Source organism: Rhincodon typus, chromosome 8 (assembly GCF_021869965.1).
Source record: "Rhincodon typus isolate 14 chromosome 8, sRhiTyp1.1, whole genome shotgun sequence".
In the NCBI taxonomy this organism is placed as follows: Eukaryota; Metazoa; Chordata; class Chondrichthyes; order Orectolobiformes; family Rhincodontidae; genus Rhincodon; species Rhincodon typus.
This window is the reverse complement of record NC_063339.1, coordinates 28,097,872-28,122,559: the sequence shown is the minus strand read 5'-3', so window position 1 is coordinate 28,122,559 and position 24,688 is coordinate 28,097,872. Positions and strand designations below refer to the sequence as shown.

The 24,688-nt window shown below is 38.5% G+C and overlaps 1 protein-coding gene across 2 annotated transcripts in view; it reads left to right on the top strand.

Moving 5' to 3' along the window:
* The window catches only part of lrrc9 (leucine rich repeat containing 9), a 182,687-nt gene that overhangs the window by 75,568 nt on the left and 82,431 nt on the right, over positions 1–24,688 (top strand). For both annotated transcript variants that reach the window (XM_048599971.1, XM_048599972.1), the window contains 6 exons: positions 1,752–1,892; positions 4,001–4,125; positions 12,449–12,664; positions 17,810–17,929; positions 20,483–20,674; positions 23,460–23,585. In XM_048599971.1, the coding sequence (XP_048455928.1) occupies positions 1,752–1,892; positions 4,001–4,125; positions 12,449–12,664; positions 17,810–17,929; positions 20,483–20,674; positions 23,460–23,585 (920 nt within the window). The remainder of the gene's footprint in view (positions 1–1,751; positions 1,893–4,000; positions 4,126–12,448; positions 12,665–17,809; positions 17,930–20,482; positions 20,675–23,459; positions 23,586–24,688) is intronic.

Genomic DNA, 24,688 nt, shown 5'->3' with positions numbered 1-24,688 from the left:
TTATTCAAAAATATAAGTTAAGAATAACATACCATGTTGGAGTCTATAAAAAGTGAAGTTTCACAGAGTCATAAAATAGTACAACACAGGAGGACGCCTTGAAACCCATTGAGTTTGCTGTCTCCTACTTTCCAACACAAGCCCCTTTAAATATGACTTTGTGATGCATGTGCAATACAATGAAGAACCATGAAGATGAGTAGGGGAAAGAGTGGCCTGCACCAAATTAAGAAGTAGAATCTCAAAATAATAACAGCTTGATTATTACCTGAACCATGTGCAAATTGACATAGGGTAGACAAAGTTAGTGAGATGGCTGAAAGATGGTGTGGGCGAAGTAGGTCCTGGTTCATGGAGCCTGGGCAGTAATACTGTGGGATCTGTATTGGTGGGAAGGTCTGAATTGTACTGGAAGTGGTGTTCTTACAAACCATGTAACTAGGGAAGTAAAGTGGATGTTAACCTAAATAATAGGGCCAAGGGCCCAAATTTGGAATGTCATGGTTGAATCTAAGAGTGGGGAAAATGCAGCAGACGAAGGAATTAAAGTGGAAAATGATAAACAGACAATGACAGGAAGGGAAAGAGAAGGTAGCTCTAAGAGCACATCCACAGATATGACGAGAAATTACAAAAGCTATTGAAGGATGAAACTTCAGGCTTTGTATTTGAATGCATGTATCATTTAAAACAAAACAGATGAATTAGCAGTGCAAATTGAGATTAATTAGTACAATCTCGTGACTGTAACTGAGACATGCCTGCAGAAGACCTAGATTAAAATTTGGATTTTGAAGGGTATGTGGCAGTTAGGAAGGACAGGAAACTAGGAAAGTAACCTAGTGACATTGTGTTGAAGGCTCCATATGAATTGTAATAGTTGACTAATATACAAAAGGGCACTTCTGGAGCAGCATTTCAGCAAAAATTCAAAACACTGAAGTCAAGTTTAAGAAGAATTAGGAAAAAGACATAAATGAGCTTCATATCTAAACTGGGTGAATGGTCAACAGATAAGTGTATGTGGTTGTCACTGATATTTGAAAAACAATGGTTATTCCCATGTTGAGATCATAGAAATGTAATCTTTGAAGTGCATCGGGGAAGTGATGGCCTAGTGGTATTATCCCTGGATTATTAATCCAGAGACCCAGATAATGTTCTGGGGACCCAGGTTGGAATCCTGCCATAGCAGATGGTGGAATTTGAATTCAATAATTATCTGGAATTAAGAATCTAATGATGACCGTGAATCCGTTGCCGATTGTTGGAAAAACCCATCTGTTTCACTAATGTCCTTTAGGGAAGGAAACTGCCATCCTTACTTCGTCTGGATTAAATGTGACTCCAGACCCACAGCAATGTGGTTGACTCTTAACTGCCTTCTGGGCAATTAGGGATGGGCAATAAATGCTGCCCGGCCTGCGACGTCCTCATCCCAGGAATGAATAAAGAGAGGAAAAAAAGTAGTCAGATTGATATTGTCAGCTACATAGGTTTGGGATGAATTTATTTCTTTGCATTCTATCTGTGAATCTTTAACTCCCTCAGGACATTCCATAAATTGCTTTGTATCTATGAAAATGTGAAATATCAAGTGTATTGGAAGAAATTGGAGGGATGCATCAGGCCAATTTGTCATCTTCCTCCACATTAAATCTATATTACATACCTTCCATGTCAGACTTGAATGAATTTCAAAAATTCAATTTCAGAGAACATTGAAATAAACTATTCAACTTTGCTTTTAGGTCAGCTCATTATTGCCAAAGTTTTCCTCGGTCACAGTGTTCAGGCCATTGATTCAGACCTTGTCGAACAATTAAAGTATCCAAATGCAAATTCTGTCTACAGACCTCGAAAAGTGAACACCAGATGTGCAAATGATACAGGTAGCAAATAGCATTTTACATTGGGTTTGCTTTCCAAAAATTGTTAATGACCTTTGAATAAATCTGTGAAATTATTCTGAAAGAACATATTGTACTTAATTTTGTGTGTGTGTGTGTGTGTGTGTGTGTGTTTGCCTGCCAATAGAAGCCGAGACTTTATCCAATACATAAAATCAGAGGTCCACAGTACAGAAAAAGGCCCTTCAACCCATCAAGTCTGTGCCAGTCACAAACAAAACTTTAACTATTTTAATCCCATTTTCCAACATATCTAAAGCAAGCCCAATGCTTATCCAGCAAATGCAGTATGCATGTTCTACCTACCAACCCATGATGAATCTTGAAGATGTGGTAAGTATGTTACAGCAAAGCTCCTCCAAAAGTACCTCAGAAAGCAGAAGCATTACTTGCATTATGCGGATTGTTTGTTTAATGATGTTACTTGTGGCATCATGGTTATCATTGTAAGCATGTTCTGCAACAGATTTCAACCTGGATACATGAGCCAGGGACAGGATACCTCTTATCATGTCTGTAGGTTTGGTAAAATAAAGACAGGATGGAGAATTGGCATGAAAGTAAGTATTGTGATGGCTACTGGAGAGACTTGGACCAAATTGATGTGTATGTGGTCTCAAACCAGTTGTAGTTTGAGGGAGTGAAATCCCTTTTACTTAACAGATATTCCAGGCTTTTTATATAGAGTAATATTTTGCAAAGTAATATTTTGCATTCAGTCATTGCAGCATGCATCTTTGTGAAGCCTGCTAAGCAGATTCGACCTAATGCTATTTCATTGAGCTGTGGCTCATTGGCAGCACATTTACCTCTGAGGAGCAAGGTTGTGGCTTTAGGTCCCACTTCAGAGACTTGAGCACAAAAATATAGACTGGCAATCCAGACTCGTGATGTGGTAGTGCTACATTGTTGCAGATGTCACCTTTCATAAGAGACATTAAACCGAGGGTTAACATGAAAGATCTTCTGGCACTATGAAGAACAAGGTAATTGTTCTGATCAACATTTATCCTCAATCGATATCACAGAGAAAGGCTATCCAGTCATTACCACATTACTAAATGTGGTTGGTGGGGGTCGTGGTAACTATATTTAACTTGCCTGCCACATTTCCCACACTGTGACACTTAGGAGGTACCCTATTGGCTGCAAATTGCTTGATTTGTCCAGGATTTGTGTAGAACACTATAATACTTTAAGTATTATTTCTCCCTTCACTCTCAGTTAGATGGGAGATACAAGTGTTTGCAATGTAGATGTGACTTCCCTAGTACTAATTATGAGATGTTGCTGTTGAAATCTTCTCATGACAGAAAAGGACCATAGTGACCTCGGTAGCCAAATATAGTGCTTGTGTTCATAATTTTAGGCTTTGAGGCTGGCATAGGTGATTATAGCTTAATAATTTGCTTCTGAAAGCAAAGGCAACTTGTATACTGTGTAAGTGAAGTAGAATAAATGCTTCCCAAATATGCTCCGTAGATTTAACCTTCAGTACAATAGTTTGCTCTTCCTCTTCACTTTTCTGGGAACTTTACCAGCATAATGGTATCTTCATTGCTATTGGCAATCATCCTGCATTCCAAAAGGCTGCTTATCAGACTATGATATCTGCAGCAAGAAAATATGCATGGCAAAAACCAACAACAGTGCAAAATAGTAAAACATTTTTTGCTGCAGACACAGTGAATTTTGACTGCTAGAATGAAGCAAAAAGTACTCAAGTCAAATAGTGGCCAGAAATGCTTAAGAGATAGATTGTTTTGAGTGAGGTCAATATATGATGTTTAAAAGGTTCAGGTGGCCTGAAATAGAAAATTTTTTCTGCAAGAAGTACAAGATGTCTATCTGCCTACAACCCAACAAAAATCTTAGATAATACCTAACAAATTGTTGTTAGATTTAACAAAGAATTGATTTCTTACAGCTTTCAAACTTAGCGCACATATTTTTCAATTGCCATTTAATATACACATTGTCAGTATCAGAAAATTGCTCTTTGACTAGGTTTCTACAAATACTATTGGAAAATGTATATGTTTAATTTCTTAATTTTTTTTATTATCTTCCATGTTTCACGTACCTGTAAGGATTCTCCAGTTCCTTAAAGTTCCATGGCAGCTGTGATTGCAGCCTTCGTCAATATGAGTGGTTTGTGTTTGACCATGAACTTGTTGTTCCTGAATATTTTATTGACTTTGAATATATAACACAGGTAAGGATTGCAATTAATAAATGACTTTTTAAACAAACTGTGGAATATTTAGTAATGGAATATGTTGAAATGCCGAAAGAGAATTTCTATTTAAGGTGAACCACTTCATTACAAAGTTAAGTATGTAATCACTGGTGTCTGTTGGGATTCATACAATTTATCCGCACAAAGTCACTGACTCCATAGTACTCCAATTGAACATTAATCGTAGAATTACAGGTGGTTGGTAGACCTTGTAATTTGGCATATGATGTTTTAAAATGTGTAATGAGTTAGCAACCCAATTTATATCTCTCTGAATTTTATTTTCATTGAAGTATAGAAATATGATGAGTTTAAAAATTTCACAATTTTATGACCCTCTCAATTCCTGATCTAAACAGGTCATGAATCATAACAAGACCAGGATATGCTGAATGGAAGCATTTTTTGACTTACTTCTCTAATTCCTTAATAATTTTGAACAAATTTCAGATCTTAACCTAACCTCCTTTGTTCTAATGAAAAGAGATCAAATTTTCATCTATGCTCATAAATAAATCGCCTCAACCCAGCTTTTATCTTATCTGCACTCACTCCATGGCTTTTGTTTTCTGAAGAAAGACAACTAAACTGGATGTTATATTCTATTAATGACCTAAACAATGATTTATAGGTTTAGAATTATCTCTTTGTCTTTGTGCTCTATACTTTATCTCAATTTTTATTTCAAATCTCCAAGTCCAAAAGTTTGCCCTTTCAATTTTATGTGTCTTTTTGTCTTGCCCTTTTAATTTCTGTTACTTTGATACAATGAAAATTTACTTTTCAGTGTGTATATCTTCCCCTTAATTATACTCAGAATATCTTATCTTGATTTTTTTCTAAATTAAATTTAATCTGGCCTGTGTTTGACTAATCTACTGATGCGGAGGTGCTGGTGTTGGACTCGGGTGGATAAAGTTGGAAGTCACATGACACTATGTTATAGTCCAATAGGTTTATTTGAAATCATGAGCTTTTGGAGCGCTGCTCCTTAGTCAGGTGATGTGGCTTCTGACTTTGACTAATCTACTGATATGTATGTGTTCTCCTGATTACTTTGACATTCACATTTGTTCTCTTTTTTGGCATTGCCTGTGTATTTTGTTCTATTTACAAAGCAGGGAATGTCAAGTAATTGTGGGAGGGGTGTTTACTGCATCTCTTTGTGTCCACCACTGCTCAAAATTATGAAATATATTTTTGGTCTCTTACTTTCCAAGCTGTTTCACTTCTCAATGCCTCTGGATGTATTCAAAGTTGTCTTTTAACTTATCTTGAGATTTACTTTTCTGTTAGTTTATTTGAATCCAATCCATTTCTGTGTATTGAGAAGCACAAGGACACAATCAGTGAGCACTCGAAGCCACCACCATTTACATTCCTCTAGTGGGAAACAGATCTATTAACATCGACTCTTAACTTTTTCTGCTTTAATGTGCTATCTGTGCTGACAAATTCCCTTCATCTGCCACGTATCTTCCCATTTTCGCAGTCTGTCTATGTTCTTTTGGAGTCTGTGACTGCCCATACCAATTGTAGTAGATTTCAAAGTTTTAGGTAATCTGAAAACTTATGTAAATTATGTCTCATGCACCCAAATCTTGGTGATTTATCTACATTGGAAAGAGAAGTGATCCACTACCAACCCCTCAGGAACACCACTGTATATTTACCTCCAATTTGATAAACACTTGTTCACAAAGCGGTCTGCTTTCTGTCCTTAGCCACTTTAGTATTCATATTGTCATGGTGTTCAACTATGCCCATAGTTTGCTCTGGCACTTGTTACATACAATCATTTCAATAATCCTAACCTGATTTACTTTTCACTGCTTGGGTTGAACTATTTGACTCTGAGGCAATATTTTATTATTCATTCAGGACATGTCAGCATTGCTGGGAAGGCCAGTATTTATTGACTGTATCAAATTGACCTGGAGAACATGGTGGTGAGCCACCTTCTTGAAAATACTGGGTGCGTTTTTCAATACTTTGAGAGGGCAGTTAAAACGTGACCATATTACTATGGGTTCAGAGTCACATTTGGCCAGACTTGATAAGTACAGCAGATTTCCTCCGTTAAAGGACATCAATTTAGTATTTTCATGGCCACCATTATTACTGATTCTATTTTTTTTGTTCCAGACTTTATTTAATTAAATGAATTTAAATTCCCAAGTTGCAATAGCGTAGTATGTGTCTCTGGATCATTAATCCAAACCTTTAGAATGCAAGTGCACATACCCACTATGCTACCATTCTCCTAACCATATATCTGTGACATCACTTTGAATGTCTATTTTCACCCTTTGGCATCACTAATTCTGCTTCTGCTTCAGATCATCTGTTGAGGAAGTCCTTATCAATGCCTTTGTTACTTCCAGTCTTGATGTCCACTGCATACCTGACTGGCCTCCTGTGTTCTACCTTTGGTTAACTTGAGATCAAACAGACCTCTGCCATCTATCTTGTAGAGACCAGAAAGGTTTTTAAAAAAAGATTTGAACTTCCATTTGAAAGATGAAAGGATGACATGATATTATTTTACATTTTAAGCTTTTTGATTACAGGACTATAAGATATCAGAGTAGAATTAGGCCATTTGGCCCTTTGCGTCTGCTCTGTCATTCAGTCATACTTGATATGTTTCTCAACCCCATGCTCCTGCCTTTTCCCGTAACCTTTGATCCCGTTACTAATCAAGAACCTATCTATCTCTATCTTAATTACACTCAATGACTTGGTGTCCACAGCTTTCTGCAGCAAGGGAGTTCCACAGATTCTCCATCCTCTGGCTGAAGAAATTCCTCCTCACCTCAGTTCTAAAGGGTCATCCGTTCACTCTGATGCTGTGTCCCTTGGTCTTAGTCTCTCCTCCTAGTGGAAACATCTTCTCTAAATCCAACCTATCCAGGCCTCTCCGTATTCTGTAAGTTTCAATGGGATATCCCCCTCATCCTTCTAAACTTCGAGTACAGACCCAGAGTCCTCAACTGCTCCTCATATGCCAGGTTCTTCATCCTCTGTGTCATTCTTATAAACTCCTCTGGATGCCCTCCAAGGCCAGACAGGCCCAGAACTGCTCATAGTAATCCAAATGTGGCCTGACAAGAGCCTTATACAATCGCAGTATACATCTCACATCTGTATTCTAGCCTTCTTGAAATAGATGCTAACATTTCATTTGTCTTCCTAACTGCCATCTTCCTCACTGAACCTGCATCTTAACCTTAAGGGAATCCTGAACTAGGACTCCTAAGTCCCTTTGTGCTTCAGATTTCCAAAGTCTCTCCAATTTAGAAAATAGTCGCCCCTCTATTCTTCTGAACCAAAGTGGACATTTGTCCACTTTGTATTCCATCTGTCACTTCTGTGCCCACTCTCTAAGCCAGTCCAAATCCTTGGGCAGCCTCTCCACCTCCTTAACACTATCTGTCCCTCCATCTACCTTTGTGTCATCTGAAAACTTGGCAACAATGTCCTTAGTTCCTTCATCCAAATCATTACTAGGTAACACAAACGGTTGTGGTTCCAGCGTTGAACCCTCAGAACTCCACTGGTCACTGGGTGAATATTGTAATAACCAGTTTAAAAAACACTACTTTTGCGGATGATTTATAATTCAAACTAATGAATATAACTTTCTTCTTTCACCTTTAATACAATCGAGAAAAACACTTCACAAGTACACATTACACTGTTGTTTAAATTCCCTTCGGGTTTCCCAAGCTTGATAACCATTAATCCCAGAGTGGTCTTTCAGGGAAAGGGTTTTCCCTGGAGTTTCTTTCGTACAGCAAGCTAGGCAAATTATCCAGCTTTGTTTCAAATCCTCATGAATTTGAACTCTTCAATCTAAACACCAGTTCACAGCCACATTCCTGTATGGCACACTACAGATACTTTGATCTTCTATCTGTTTTCTTTCTCTCAGCACCTTTGTGCTTGATGACCTGTGCTGTGTTCCAATTAAGCAATTTTCGATTTTAAAATTTTCATTCTTATTTTTAGATTCTTTCATAGCTTCATATTTGCTATTTAACATCTCTGAATTTGAGTTCAGTAAAATCTGGAATAAAGAGCTAGCCCAATGGTGACTATGTAAACATTGTTGATTGTAGTAGAAACCCATTCACTAATGTCCTTTAGGGAAGGAAATCTTCTATGCTCACCTGATCTGGCCTACATCTGACTCTTGACCTTCAACAATGTAGTTGACTCTTAACTGCCTTCTGGGCAATTACAGATGTGCAAAAATGCTGACCTATCTAATGATGAATGGATTTCACGAACTAAATTTTTAAGAAGTTGCAGAACACAAGCTCTGGAGTTTCTTTCCCAAACCTACCTTTTTCCTATCTTAAGACATTCCTGAAAACCTACTGCATTCTCTAAAATTTTTGTCATGTTCAAAATGGGTAATTCCGTGATGGTGATGCCAGTAAATGTCAAAGAGGTGATGCTTAGCTTTTCTTTTGTTGGAAATGGTCATTGCTTGGCATTTTTGTGGCACAAATGTTACTACTATTTGTCAGCCCAAACCTGGATATTGTTCAGTTCGTGGTGCACTTGGATTTGGACTGGTTCAATATCTGGTATGTCATGAATTGTGCTGAACATTCTGCAGTCATCAGTAAACATCCCCACTTCTGACTTTTTAATAGAGGAAAAATCATTGATGAAGCAGTTGAAAATGCTTGGACCAAGGACTGTACCCAGAGGAACTCCTGCAGAGATGTCCTGGAGCTGAGATAGAGTCATAGAGTTGTACAGCACAGAATCAGACCTTTCAGTTCAACTCGTCCATGCTGACCAGATATCCTGAATTAATCTAGTCCCATTTGCCCCATATTCCGCTAAACCCTTTATATTCATATACCCATCCAGATGTCTTTTAAATGTTGTTATTGTACCAGCCTCTTCCACTTCCTCTTGAGTTGTTTCTTTCGTGATGCTGAGGAAATCCTGCCAGAGGCACAGCGTGGCTTTAGAGCCTTGACGGAAACCTCTAACATGGTCTTTGTTGTCAGGCAAATGCAAGAAAACTGCCAGGAACCCTTCATTGCATTCAACAACTTAATTAAAACATTTGATTCAATAAACAATCAGGCTTTGTGAATTGTTCTTTAGAGATTTGGATGTCTGTGAAACTTCTTCACAAATCCACAACTACTTCATGATTTATTTTTTATTCATTCATTGGTTGTGGGCATTGTTGTCCAGGCCAGCTTTCATTGTCTATCCCTAGTTGTCCTTGTGAAGGTGATTACAAGCTGCCTCCTTGAACTGAGGCAGTCCATTTGGTGTAGGGGTAAACCCACTAGCCATTACAGAGTGAGTTCCAGGAGTTTGACTCAACTACACTGAAAGAATGACAATATGTTTCCAAGTCAGGATGGTGAGTAGCTTGGAGGAGAATTATAGGTAGTGGTGGTGTTCCCATCTTTCTACTGCCCTTGTCCTTCTTGATGGCAGTGTTTGTGTTTAGAATGTCCTGTCTAAGGAGCCTTAGTGAATTTTTGTAGCGCAAATTGTAGATGGTGCACACTGCTGTGACTGAGTGTCAGTGCTGAAGGAGTTGAATGTTTGTGGATATGGTGCCAATCAAGTGGGGTGCTTTGTCCTGGATGGTGTCAAGCTTCTTCAGTATTGTCGGAGCTACAGTTATCCAGGTACGTTGAGAGTATTTCATCACACTCCTGACTTGTGCATTGTAGATTGTGGATGGGATATGGGGAGTCAGGTAATGAGTTACACACTCCATGATCCCAGACATCTGATCTGCTCTTACAGCCACAGTATATTATATGACTCGTTCAGTTCAGTTTCTGGTTAATATTCTGTGTGGCTTGGTATCAAATTTTGTTCGAACAGATCACTTTAGGATGTTTTAGTACATTAAAATCACCTTATATAAATACAGATTTTCAGTATTGTTTCCCAGCAAAATTAAGGTCAATGTGAACTACTGGTTGGAGTCAAACCCAGCATGAAAGAAAATGGTTGTGCCCTACAGGAATTCCTCGGGACACAGCCCTTAACAGAGACTGGTGGTAGAGAGGTTTTTTTATTCCACAAGGCTGGGTACAAATTTGTTTGTCATTTCTAACCTAAGCGCGGCATGGCCCTGTCCTTTTTAAGCATGCTAGATGCATTAGCCACGGGAATGCAGGGTTATGGTTAAAGGGTACGGGAGTAGCTCTGGGTAGGACGCTCTTCAGAGGGCTGGTGTGGACTCGATAGGCCAAATGGCCTGCTTCCACACTGTAGGGATTCTGTGATAATTCTATGATGAAAGCCAAAGATTAACCACATTAGCCGGGCTATTTTTGCCAAGGCAAGATAGGGGTTGGCAGGGTCGCCTGCCCGCGTGAGATAGGTTTACAACTAGGCTTTTTAGGGACCTAATAAAGTCCATTTGAAGGAGACTGTATGTTCCATTTGTTCTCTCATATTTCACATTGATGGAATCTAGTTTAAGTTTCTGGAGGTAGGAAAGTAGCAGCTGGGTTGGGGGAGGTGGAAAATCACTCCTGGCAATCCTAATTTCTTGATCACCCTCTCTTCCTCTCTCACTACCTTTATTTTGCTATTTCCTCCACAGACACACAGTCACTCTGCCACTGATGCTCAGTAGCAGTAGTGGGTACTATCTACAAGATACAATGCACAAATGCACCAAAGATCCTTAGATAGCACCTTCCAAACTCTCAACCACTTCCATTTAGAAGGATATGGGCAGCATATATATGGGAACACCACCACCTGCAAGTTCCTCTCAAAGACACTCGCCATCCTAACTTGGAAAAATATCACCATTGACATCGGGCCAAAGTCATGGAATTCCCTCCCTGATGGCATTGTGAGTCTACATATAGCACATGAACCGCAGCTGTTCAAGAAGGAAGCTCATCACCACCTTTTCAAGGGCAACTAGGGATGGGCAATAAATTCTGGCCTAGCCAGTGAGTCCATATCCTATGAATGAATAGAGAAAAAAAAACTCTCTTTAAAACTTACCCCTTTGACCAAGCTTTTGGACCTAAGATTTCCTTACATAGCTTGGTATTAGAATTAGTTTCATAATGCTCTTGTGAAAAGCATCTTGTCTTCTGGGGGCCCTGCCTTTTTGGGTGCTGCAGCCAACTTGCCCTTTAGAGGAAGTCTCTACTGCAACAAGGTGGTGGCTGATGAGTTTGTTTTTTAATTAAATATTTTAAAAAGTTGGAAAGAGGGCACCTCTGTATTTAAGCACCCTTTCTGTTACTTGCCTTCCATAACAGCGTGCTGCTTGTCTCAAACTGCAAGGTTTCCAATTAACCCTCTAACCAAGAGAGCCTGCTTGCCATCTTCAATGGAAGATGACCTCAAAACAGTTTCAGCTTCTGCTTTCCAACCTCAAAAAGAAAATTCAAGACTTGATGTCAATGTTCAGTTTTTTGCCGTACACCTAATATTCATGCTTACCATACCATGATGTGTTCTGGCCCATCCCATCTGTGATGTAAAATTGTTTATCTTGTACATGAAGTAACTGTGTTATATTGGTTTATAGCTGAGAATCTGTCCTTGCAGAAAGTTTGAAGGCTGTACAGTTAATGTGAGATATCTACTGTAAACTTCATTCTTCCCTCATGGTTTGAGAAAGAACATATTAGGCCATTCATTTCTTTTAAAATTCAACTTGTATTTATTGCAAGCTATTAACCTATACAGATTTCAAATATGCAACAGATAAATAGCGATTTTAATACCTAATTTTCAGCTATACTTATTTTGTTTTTCTGTAGCCCTTTTGCAAAGTTTTAACATGGAGTACACTGCCTCCTCAGAGTTCAGTTTCCACTAGGTTTGTGGAGGAATGGCTGAAACAAGTGAATTAAAGATATGACAAAATACAGTAGTAAATATACCTGGCCCAAAATCCTAAAATTAAAATGAATACTTGGTTAATACGCGGATCTTAGATTAAAAGACCTGAATCCTTTCTCAACAATTGCTAATCGTCATTAATAATTGAAATGAGTCAATGGAAAAAATGAAAAACAAAAGCTCTTATCTTATGGCATTTCTTGTGTTTAACTTGCGACAATGTTTTTTTGAATGTTATATCCGATATAACTCTGCCATTTGCATTCTAGCTCCTGGAGCAAATAACAGATTCAACCATCTTTTCATTTCAAGTTTGGTAAATGGAGGGAAGTAGGAAAATCTAATTAAAATAAAGATAGCAATTTCAAAGTTTACAATGAATGTGTTTAATCAGTTACCTTTTTTTTTACAAATTGAATTTATTTAGAATGATCTGCAATCATTTTATTCTGCTTTTTCTGAAAACAAAACACCTCAAAGGAAGCAAAGTAAAGCAGAAATATTGATAATACAGCGAGCCATGGCATTTGACGAAGAAGTATTAAAAATGGATCCTATTGTGATGCAAAGTCATAAAATCCCAAATCTGGAGGAAATGACTTTACTTTCTGTATCTGGAGCTTCAATATTGAGTCAAATCACAGTAAGTTATTTCCAGTCATGTACACATAAAAAATATACGTAGTGAAGGTAATTTTTATATATTGCCCTAAGGATGATGAAGATGCTTGTCATTCTTCAGATTTAAACATTTTCAATCTGTTCCAAATGTAAGACCAAGTTATGATTGGCATTACAATTTTAAGATGCTATTACAGTGACGATATTTCATTTGCTATGTTATCCATGTAGTTTCTCTGCCCTATAAAGGAAATTTATCCAATGATAATGATTTTGTTCTTGAGTTAAAAGAATCAAGATTAAATTCCAGTTGCAATATCTGCATATGTAGCTATGTCATCAGTTTTCCTTTGTTATTGTAAATGGCCATTTGTTGCATACACAGTCATCAGTTTGATTTGATTTGATTTATTACTGTCATGTACTGAGATACAGTGACAGTATGGTATTGCACGCTATCCAGACAATCATACCTTACATAAGTACATTACAGTAATAGAACAGAATGTAGAATATAGTGTTACAGCTAGAGAAGGTTCAGAGAAAGATAAACTCTAATATACGAGAGGTCTGTTCATGTGTCTGACAGCAGCAGGCAAGAAGCTGTTCTTAAATCTGTCAGTACATGGTTTCAAACTTTTGTGTCTTCTGCCTGATAGAAGAGGGTGAAAGAGATTATAACTGGGGTGGGAGGGATGTTTGATGATGTTGGCTGCTTTCCTGAGGCAGCAACCAGTGTAGACTGAATCAATGGAAGGAAGGCTGGTTTTTGTGATGGACTGGGCTGCATTCACAACTCAATGTAATTTTTTGTGATCTTTGGTTATGTGTTCTGAATATGATTGTGAAACTCAACTGCAGAGCCGGAAAGCTTTCCATAGAGTAGGCAAGGAAGAATTGTCTTTTTTTATTAAGGTTTTGCCCAATCTTTCTCGTTTGGCTTTTGACTTTTGTCTTTTGCTGCCCGTTTTCTTTGCTGTTGAAGAAAACAACACCAACTGCTTCACGTTGCTCTTTCTTGTGCATTTTCTCCCATTCTATGATGGATATGACACATTTCCTGCAGTTTGGCTTCAAGAAGTTCTTCAACCTTCATGTCAGTGTACCTTGCAGGTGGTGTCCAAACTTAAGAAGTGAATACATGACCACCTCATGGATTTTATTATCAGTGATATGTTTTATGAGTCCACTCCACCTGAGCAGAGTTGTGATAATGAATGCTTCAATTCCAGAAATTTTTGCTCTTTGACTTATCTCGGTGTTGGGCATTTTGTCTTCTCATTTGATCTCCATGATGTTATGGATACATCTCATGTGAAATTGTCCTGCTGCTCAATATCTTGGGAATGAGTAGTCCATGTCTCGCAGACATATATTACCATGGCTTTGTATACATCAAGTTTTGTTGTAAGTTAAGTCTAATAATGAAATCTTATTTCCTCCACAGCTTCTTGCATAGACAGGCAAATACCAAGCTTGCTGTGTCAAATTTGTTTTCCTTCTCACTCTCAGACCTTTGTCAGGTTGGCAAAGGCACAGAAGACACTCATCTGTTTTTTTTTCTTGCATTTAGCGAAGGGTGAAGATCATGCCACATGTACCTCTGCCTTTACTGAACCAACTTTGGCTTTGTGGCAGTGCACTTGTACTATGTGTCTTAGCAGCCTGTTGAGCAGAACATTTGCTTTGCCTGCTAGCATGAGCAGTACATTCCTCTGTGTTTGTCACATGTAGATTTTTGTCCATTCTCTTTGTTTATCTGAACAAGGCATTCATGAACTTCTGATGAATGATTTTGTTAATCATTCATATTTTATGAAATATTTGTGAGAGTTTGTTGACTTGCGACAGCATCCCAGATTTGTAAATTTATCCTGGGTTCCTGTCTGAACCTCAAGCTTTCCATGACGATGGGGATCTGATGGCTTTGTTAAGTTCCATGACAGAGAGTTTGATATCCACATTTTAACATTTGGAATATATAGGATCTTGTCAAGATTTTCCCCATTTAAGGTTGATGGGTGGTTCAGCCCAACTATGGGGTATATTTTAAGGTGAGAGGAGAAAGATTTAAAAAGGACACGAGGAGTAACTTTTTTACACAGAGAGTGGTTCATGTGTCGAATGAATTGCCAGAGAAAGTGGTGGATGCAGGTACAGTTACAACCTTTAAAAGACATTTGGATCAGTTCATGAACAGGAAAGGTTTGGAGGAGTATGAAGCAAGCACAGGCAGGTAGGACACATTTCGTTTGGGAACATGATTGGAGTGGACTGATTGGACTGAAGGGTCTGTTTCCATGCTGTATAACTCTTATAACAAGAATTGGGTCCAAAGCCTCAGTGTGCCAGGAACACAATGGAATTATCCTTTGCTTGAATTTAGAGCTGGGCAAGGGTTTTGGTATCCAATCCTTATGGTAGATGGAAATGTATTGTTGGGGTTGGGGTGGCACAATCAAAGTGGATTAAAATTGACCCTGAAGTATAGGACAGGAGTCACCAGCTTTATGAATTCAACTTCATGGCTTGCCTTGGTTGGATTTTACCATATATTTCTGATGTAGTCCACAACCATTGATGCTATTTCTCTAAGTCATAGATTTTTGAATTTTTTTTATTAATTGTAATAATCATTCAGTTTCTGGGATAATTACTAGTTTCCAGGCTAATCGCTACAATTAAGGGGACATTTGGAGGGTTAATAGCATTGATCTGAAGTGTTTTACATCCAATGCCATTCTGCTGTTGGGGTATATGCTGTTTCATAAGGGAGAAACAATGCTGCACAACTGATGATCCCAAACATTGGAGGTCATGCACACTGATCTTTCTCTTGACATCCAATGTTTCAGTCACTGTCGAACTTCTAAATTGAACAAATTATTCCATTGGAAGTAAGGAATGATCACCAAACAAAAGTGATAACTTAACCTCATAGTTTCCTAAACTTAAATTCCATTTGTCAGCCCTTCCCTTGAGTTGGAACCCACCATAGATAGTTATTGAGCATGCACAATAGATGGATTGGGAAAGGCCAGAAAATGATGTTTGCAAGGTCAGTTGTCATGTTTGGCCAGTAAAATTAATAGGTTTCTAATGTTTCTTATTGTTTTTGAGAGCCAGTTATTGTTCTGGAATTCTTTGCTTTTAACTTTTGATGGTTTGATCAGTGCAATAGTTATCGAGGCTATTCAGATTAGCATTATATTGCTTATATCCTTCTTACTTCTTTCAAAGCAAAATCAATGGAAGCAGTAAATATTATTGTGAAAGTATGTTGGCTTGCTAGAGTACCCCAGATTTGTAAATTTCTCCTGGGATCCTGTCTGAACCTCAAGCTTTCCATGAGAATGGGGATCTGATGGCTTTGTTGCAGAACCTATTTTGAAATATATTTCTTCAAATATTTTTCAAGCTAATAAATACATTAGCGAGTGAAATCTACAAACTACGTAAAAATAACTCCCATTTTTTCACAACTGGAAGAAAACATGTATAGATTGAATGAATGCATAAATTACACAAATCATTCATTCTTATCCGGCACAAAAATAAAAGAGCAAAGGTAGCTCAACCATGGCTTATAAAATAAGTTATGGATAGTATTAGATTCAAAAAGGAGATATAAAATTGCCAGAAAAAGAAGCAAGCCTGAAAATTAGGAACATTTTTGAATTCAGCAAATATTTTGTCAAAAGAGGGAAAATAGAGTATTGGAGTAAAATTGTAGAGAACATAGAAACTTAAAGCATAGAAGCTTCTATAAATATGTAAAGAGAAAAAGATTAGTAAGGAAAAATGTAGATCCTTTACAGTCAGGGGAATTTATAATGGGAAAGAAAGAAATGGCGGAAGAATTGTACACACATTTTGGTCCTGTATTCACAAAAGAGGGCTCAAATAACCTCCCAGAAATGTTAGGGAAGGAAGGGTTTGGTGAGAAGGTGGAATTGAAGCAAATCAATATTATTAAGAAAATTGTGCTTGGGAAATTAACGGGGTTAAAGGCCGACAAATGATTAAGTCCTGATAATCTACATCCCAAAGCACTAAAGGAACTGGTCCTGAAAATATTAGATGCATTGGTCGTCACTTCCAAAATTCCATAGATTCTGGAGCAGTTGCTATTGACTGTGGAGCTTGACAAATATAATCCCACTATTTAAAAAGTTGGGGAGAGAAAAAACACAGGGAATTACAGACCAGTTAGTCTTGCATCAGTTGTGAGGAAAATGCTAGTGCTTGTTATAAAAGTTGCAGTAACAAAATATTTGGAAAATATTAACAGAATTGGACAAAGCCAGCATGAGTTTATGATAGATAAATTGTACTTCATGATCTGCTGGAGTTTTTGAGAATGTAAGTTATAGAATAGTTAAGGGAGAACCAGTGGATGTCATATATTTGGATTTTTCGTAGGCTTTTGATAAAGTCCCTTTTATAAGGGGTCAGCAGACAAAAATAAGAGCATGGATCACCTTATCATGAATTCTCTCGAGAGTGTGGACTTATTCTTTCTGAATCTGGAATATGTTAAAATGAAGAAAAATGTATAATTTAGAAAGGATCCCGAAACTTTTAATTATTCCTGATTTTGTATTAATTTGATTTTTCAAATATATTACTATGTGACTCTAATTGCTTTCAATTATCATATTGCAAGCAATTTATTCAATTTACAAATAGGTGTTGATAAGTTTGAAATAATACAGATGCATGTTAGTAATACAGTATAGACAATTTACAATTAAAAACTATTCAAATGAAGTTATTATCTTCTAAGATGATGATCTGAGTAGTTACTAAACTTTATGGTAACAAAAAGTTGCAGGGCTGGATGAACACAGCAGGCCAAGCAGCATCATAGGAGCAGAAAGGCTGACGTTTCGGGCCTAGACCCTTCATCAGAAAAGCCTAAACATCAGCCTTTCTGCTCCTATGATGCTGCTTGGCCCTCTGTGTTCATCCAGCCCTGCACCTTGTTGTCTCGGATTCTCCAGCATCTGCAGTTCCTACTATCTCTGGTAACAAAAAATGTTGTTTTTTGAGAAAGAAAGAATATGAAAAAATAGGAATCTGTAATTCATGAGAACAATATGCAAAATAGATGTTATTGCGGAGAGCTTTAATTTGAAATGTAATTTTCATGTTTGGCCCAATGCAGATTTTGAACTTACATGGAAATGGTCTGCGTAAGCTAAAAGGTATCTCCAGACTTACAAATTTGCAGAAACTCGTTATCAGCTTTAATGAACTCACACACCTAAATGACCTTTCAAACCTGGTAAGAATGTTGAGATCCACTCAAGCTCTAACTATAGGATGGAATGAACCTATGGCTATACAGTCTGATGCTTGAAAAGCATTGGTAGCAATATGGAAAATCATCTGTGGCTTTACACCTGTAGCGGTGGAGCAGAATCAGTGTTGACAACCAAGTATGGCAGGGATTGACAAATTCCCCATTCATACTATTGAGGTTGGCCAACCAATATTTTAGAAAGCATAATGGAAGCACAGACCTCCTTAACTGTTATTCAATCAAGTGTGACTGATTTGAAGAATATAAGGACTTGTCTTTCTGTTTGGCTGCCTTACAAAACCTTTGGTAAGGTCTGGTGCATTGTTTACTTTTCATTTTAGAATTGCAAATATGGGGTTTCTAAAGAAAGAAAAGGAGGCATGTGGCTGTGTTCTATTTGTTCCCAATCCAACAGCACTGTGTTGTATTCCTTTTGAGGATGCTGCCCTCCACATTCCTGGAGAAACCAGGTTCAGAAGACCCAGCAAGAAGTGTGAAGCAATGTTGAGGCAGGGAGAAATTTGTGCAGAGCGGCAGTCTGAGGATTATCGCTCCACAGAAGATCTGGGCCAATAAACTCCCTGTTCTATTCTGCTATCTCCTCTAAGTATTTGCCTTACCTATCTTTTCTGAGCACTTTGGATCCCTGAATATTACAGTTCTCAGCATTTTTAAGTAAGGTTACCATGAAGATCCCCTCTTCTCAACCTTGGCCTCTCCTTGAGATATGGTGATTCTCAGTTTAAAGTCATTACCTCCCCACTGCCTCTGGCTTGGTCATAGAAGATAGCCACCCTGTGAAGGGGTGTTTTCCTCACTGAAGGCCTGTGACCAGTGGTGTTCCACAAGGATTAGTGCTGGGGCCTCTTGATTTGGATGAAAATGCAGGTAGTCTGTTTAGTAAGTTTGCAGACAAAACAAAAATTGGTGAATTTGTGGCCATTTAGGAGGGTTATCAAAGTATACAGTAAGATGTGGACCAGTGGAAAGTTGGACAGAGAAATGGCAAATGGAGTTTAATGTAAATAGGTATGAAGTGATGCATTTTGAGAGGTCAAATGCAAGAGGATAGAATGCAGAAAATGGCTGAACCCTTAGCACTGATATACAGAGGGATCTTCGGGTGCAAGTCCATAGCTCCCTGAAAGTGGATAAGGTGGTAATGAAGTGTATGGCCTGCTTGCCCTCATCAGTCAGGGCATTGAATATAAAGGTTGGCAAGTCATGTTGCATCTGTATAAGTCTTTGTTAGGCCACATTTAGAGTATTGTGTGCAATTCTGGTCACTACACTATGGAAAGGATGTGGAGCCTTTGGAGGGGGTGCAAAAGAGTTTTACTTGGATGTTGTCTGGTTTGGAGTAGAGTAGGTATAGGGAGAGGTTGGACAAACTTGGATTGTTTCACGAGAGCATCGGAGGCTGAGGAGCAACCTGTAAGAAGTATGTAAAATTATGAGACGCATGGACAGGGTGAATAGTCGGAGTCTTTATCCCAGAGTGGAAATGTCAGATACCTGGGGCATAGGTTTAAGATGACAGCGGAAAGGTTTAAAGGAGATGCAAGAGGCAAGTTTTTTTACACTGAGGGTGGTAAATGCCTGGAACACACTGTCAGGGGAGGTGGTAGAAGTAGATGTGATAGCAATGTTTAAAAGGCATTCAGGCAGACACATGAACAGACGAGGAATAGAGGGGATATGGAACATGTGCAGGCAGATTGGATTAATTTAGAATAGCATTGTGGTCGATGCAGATATAGTGGGCCGAACAGTCTGTACGTGTACTGTACTGACCTATGCTCTATGTTAATGTGGGTCAGTCTCAATATTTGAAAGTGGTCCAGCCTTGAGATGTTTCATTAAAGTGCAGAGCTTGAGTATTGTTGAAAAAGAGATATTCGTCAAATCTTTTTCAATTGCACTCATCAGTACAACTCACAAGACTACCAGTCTAAGAGGAAACCAACATTTATACTAAATGAGCTGACAGTGTTGATTAGTTGGCAACTGGACTAGGATTGGTAGAGTTTTTGAGAAGATTTGTAGCTTAGTTTGTGGATGAGTTTGGGGACTTGCTTGCCGAGTCGATGTGTTTGATTGTAGATGGTTCGTCACCCTGCTAGGTAACATTGTCAGTGTGCCTCTGGTGAAGGGTTGGTGTTCTATCCCGCTAGTTAATTATATGCCTCGGTAAACACACCAACTGGGCGAGCAAGGCTACAACCTTGTGATTGGTAGAGATGTTGCCACTGAGAACACTAGTTAATCATGGCAGACAGTTAACAAGGTTTTGTTTACATTTTAAACCAGTCAGGTTGACTGTAATCAAGGCGTTGTGTCAAGAAACGAATCCGTGAATGGCTGTCACTTGTTTTGTTGAATTGAAACAAGTGCAGTAAATGAAAATGCTCTTTCTATAAGTAAGGACGTCAGCCCCACTGTGAACCTAACTGACAATCTTAAGTTGTTTTTTCCATTGTTAGTTTCCTTGACCTTGTTCCTTGATTCTGAATCTGGTCACTTAAAATTCTGCAGTCTCACCTAAGGTTTTTGGATGCAAGCCACAATCAGTTGATAACTTTAGATGGTTTCACTGGAATGGAAAATCTCAATTATTTGGACCTGAGTTGGAATCAACTGACTTACATTAAAAAAGAAATAGGAGTCCTTCATAAACATACATTTGAACTCCTTACACTTGATCTCCGTCACAATCCATGGAAAAAGGTACGTTTCACTAAATGTTAACAAACAGTGGAAAGTGATTTAGATTATTTTAAATTTAAATTACTTTTATTTACATTCATCTTCGAGGCATGTGTCAATAATTCATGGCTCCAACTGTGTAGTGCTTGAATAATTTTCATACTTTGTTTTGAACAAAGAACAAAAGAACAAAGAAAATTACAGCAAAGGAACAGGCCCTTCGGCCCTCCAAGCCTGCGCCGATCCAGATCCTCTATCTAAACCTGTCGCCTAATTTCCAAGGATCTGTATCCCTCTGCTCCCTGCCCATTCATGTATCTGTCCAGATACATCTTAAATGACTCTATCGTGCCCGCCTCTACCACCTCTGCTGGCAACGCGTTCCAGGCACCCACCACCCTCTGCATAAAGAACTTTCCACTCATATCTCCTTTAAACCTTTCCCCTCTCACCTTGAAATCGTGGCCCCTAGTAATTGAGTCCCCCACTCTGGGAAAAAGCTTCTTGCTATCCACCCTGTCTATAGCTGTCATGATTTTGTAGACCTCAATCAGGTCCCCCCTCAACCTCTGTCTTTCTAATGTAAATAATCCTAATTTACTTAACCTCTCTTCATAGCTAGCGCTCTCCATACCAGGCAACATCCTGGTGAACCTCCTCTACACCCTCTCCAAAGTATCCACATCCTTTTGGTAATGTAGAGACCAGAACTGTATGCAGTATTCCAAATGTGGTCGAACCGAAGTCCTACACAACTGCAACATGACCTGCCAACTCTTGTACTCAATACCCTGTCCAATGAATGAAAGCATGCCATATGCCTTCTTGACCACTCTATCGACCTGCATTGCCACCTTCAGAGTACAATGAACCTGAACACCCAGATCCTTCTGTGCATCAATTTTTCCCAGGGCTTTTCCATTTACCATATAGTTCGCTCCTGAATTGGATCTTCCAAAATGCGTCACCTCGCATTTACCTGGATTGAACTCCATCTGCCATTTCTCCGCCCAACTCTCCAATCTATCTATATTCTGCTGCATTCTCTGACATTCCCCTTCACTATCTGCTACTCTACCAATCTTAGTGTCATCTACAAACCTGCTAATCAGACCATCTATACCTTCTTCCAGATCATTTATGTACATCACAAACAACAGTGGTCCCAACACGGATCTCTGTGGAACACCACTGGTCACAGTTCTCCATTTTGAGAAACTCCCTTCCACTACAACTCTCTGTCTCCTGTTGCCCAGCCAGTTCTCTATCCATCTAGCTAGTACACCCTGGACCCCATGCGACTTCTCCATCAGCCTACCATGGGGAACCTTATCAAATGCCTTACTGAACTCCATGTATATGACATCTACAGCCCTTCCCTCATCTATCAACTTTGTCACTTCCTCAAAGAATTCTATCAAGTTGGTAAGACATGACCTTCCCTGCACAAAACCATGCTGCCTATCACTAATAAGCCCATTTTATTCCAAATGTAAATAGATCCTATCACTCAGTATCTTCTCCAGCAGCTTCCCCACCACTGACGTCAGGCTGACCGGTCTATAATTACCTGGATTATCCTTGCTACCCTTCTTGAACAAGGGGACAACATTAGCAATTCTGCAGTCCCCCGGGACCTCACCAATGCTCAAGGATGCTGCAAAGACATCTGTTAAGGCCCCAGCTATTTCCTCTCTCGCTTCCCTCAGGAACCTGGGATAGATCCCATCCGGACCTGGGGACTTGTCCACCCTAAGGCCTTTGAGAATACCCCCCTCCTTATGCCGACTTGACCTAGAGTAATCAAACATCTATCCCTAACCTCAACATCTGTCATGTCCCTCTCTTCGGTGAATACTGATGCAAAGTACTCATTAAGAATCTCACTCATTTTCTCTGACTCCTCGTATAACTTCGCTCCTTTGTCCTTGAGTGGGCCAACCCTTTCTCTAGTTACCCTCTTGCTCCTTATGTATGAATAAAAGGCTTTGGGATTTTCCTTAACCCTGTTTGCTAAAGATATTTCATGACCCCTTTTAGCCCTCTTAATTCCTCATTTCAGATTGGTCCTACTTTCCCGATATTTTTCCAAAGCTTCGTCTGTTTTCAGCCGCCCGTTTTGCTTATATAGTCAGCCAGTATTTTCTTACCTTTGCCCTTCCTTCAACTACTTTGAAGTGAAAATGTGTAGTTAAATGACAACACATATTGTTGTGAACAAAATCATGTACACAATGACCACTCAACATTGTGCTAAGTTTTAAAACTAGGTGGATTAACCATTAGAATGAACTGTGAACTGTGTTTAAGAGTATAGTGAACCCATCTTTATTGTTTGATCTCACTATCTATTCCCATTTTCAAAAAGTGTTACTGGAAAGAAGGTTCATAATCTGTCACATTGTGGGATAGAACAATGTAGGGTTAAGCCTCAATTTTGCTGAGTTCCCAGTCTCTGCTCCAGGAAGGAACAGAATCTATGTTTATTATGTTGAATAATCAATCCATAAAATATTAGACCAGCTTGTCTCATGATTATCAAATGCAAGAAAATAATTAGCTTATATTTGAGTTCCACGTGTCCAACAAATATGATAATGCATGTTTGGTCTGGTGGAGACTGGCATGGAGATCCATAATGTGAAAGTCAGGTTCATTTATTAAATACTACTTCATTTGCATAATTTCATATTTTCCATTTAAAGTTTTTATATTACAGATGTCAGCTTGGTTCTGCTTTAAAAGAAACTAACTTAATTTCAATAAGTTTAATCATTGTTTTTACCCATATTAAATTTCTGAACAGCCTGATTTACTCCGTCTAATAGTCATTGGCCAATTAAAGACTCTCACCTACCTGAATGGGTGCATTGTAATGGAGGAAGAAACTCTAGCAGCTCTGCAAGTAATTGCTGAATCCAAGATTACGCAGGTATGATCAACCTTGATGTTAAGCTTCTCTGATTTTCTTCGGCTGTATATACTGTATATTGGAGAAAATTTGTTTTCAATCAAAATGCTTTTCCTCTTTGGGCTGTGTTTTTTCAGGCATCTTAGGCTTGCTTTTTCATTTTTTTTTTGTTGGCATGCTGCTTAAAACATTAATAATTGGCATACAATTAAATATAAAAAATTCAACATAAAAATTGGATACGTCACACAAACGTAGGATGGATATGCCACCTGATAAATTAGAAATGGCTTGCTCCCTGACATTTTTTTTTTATTAATACTCTGTAAAACTTCGAATCAATTTTGATTATGCTAACACAGGTCCATTTTCAATCAAATTCAGACTAACTATCTCAAATTAATATTGACATGGAATGAATTTGTTTTAAAAATGAAGTATGATGTCGGCCATTTCCAGTTACTGCCCACCCCTAATTGCCCTTGAGAAGTTGAGCTGCCTTCTTGAACCACTGCAGTCCATTTGGTGCAGGTACACCAAATACAAAATGTGAAACTGGTACAAAGAATTCAGCTGCCCATCTGATAGGTTTTCTTCACGTCTTGGATTCATTTTATTTTTAACAAATTACACTGAGCAATATTAGATTTGTGGGGGTTAGTTGGCTCTGTTGATGAGAGTGTGGTATAGTATAATGCTAGCAGCACAAGTTCAACAACTACTGGCTGTGGTTATTCATGGAAGCCCACTTTCTTGACATTCCCCATGCTTGATATGGAATGGTGTCCCTCAAGCTATGTAACTAATTGTCTGTCTCTAGGAAGAGATTCCTGTGGTCTTTTGTAGACTATGGCTAATTAGCTATTGATACTTTGAACTATTTTGATGTTGTAAATTCAAATCTATTTTCTGTGAAATGAGCTTCTCTGATCTTTTATATTATGGTCCTTAATGAAAACAGAACTCTTAAAAAGCATTTCTGAACACTTTGACATTAGAAAGACTATCACAATGTACAAGTTGAAAAACTATCACTGAAGCAAAGATAGATATTGGGCTAGACTTTCTAAGGAGTCACCATTCTATTTTACGAAATGAAAGGGCTCCTTATTTTTGACAGGAGA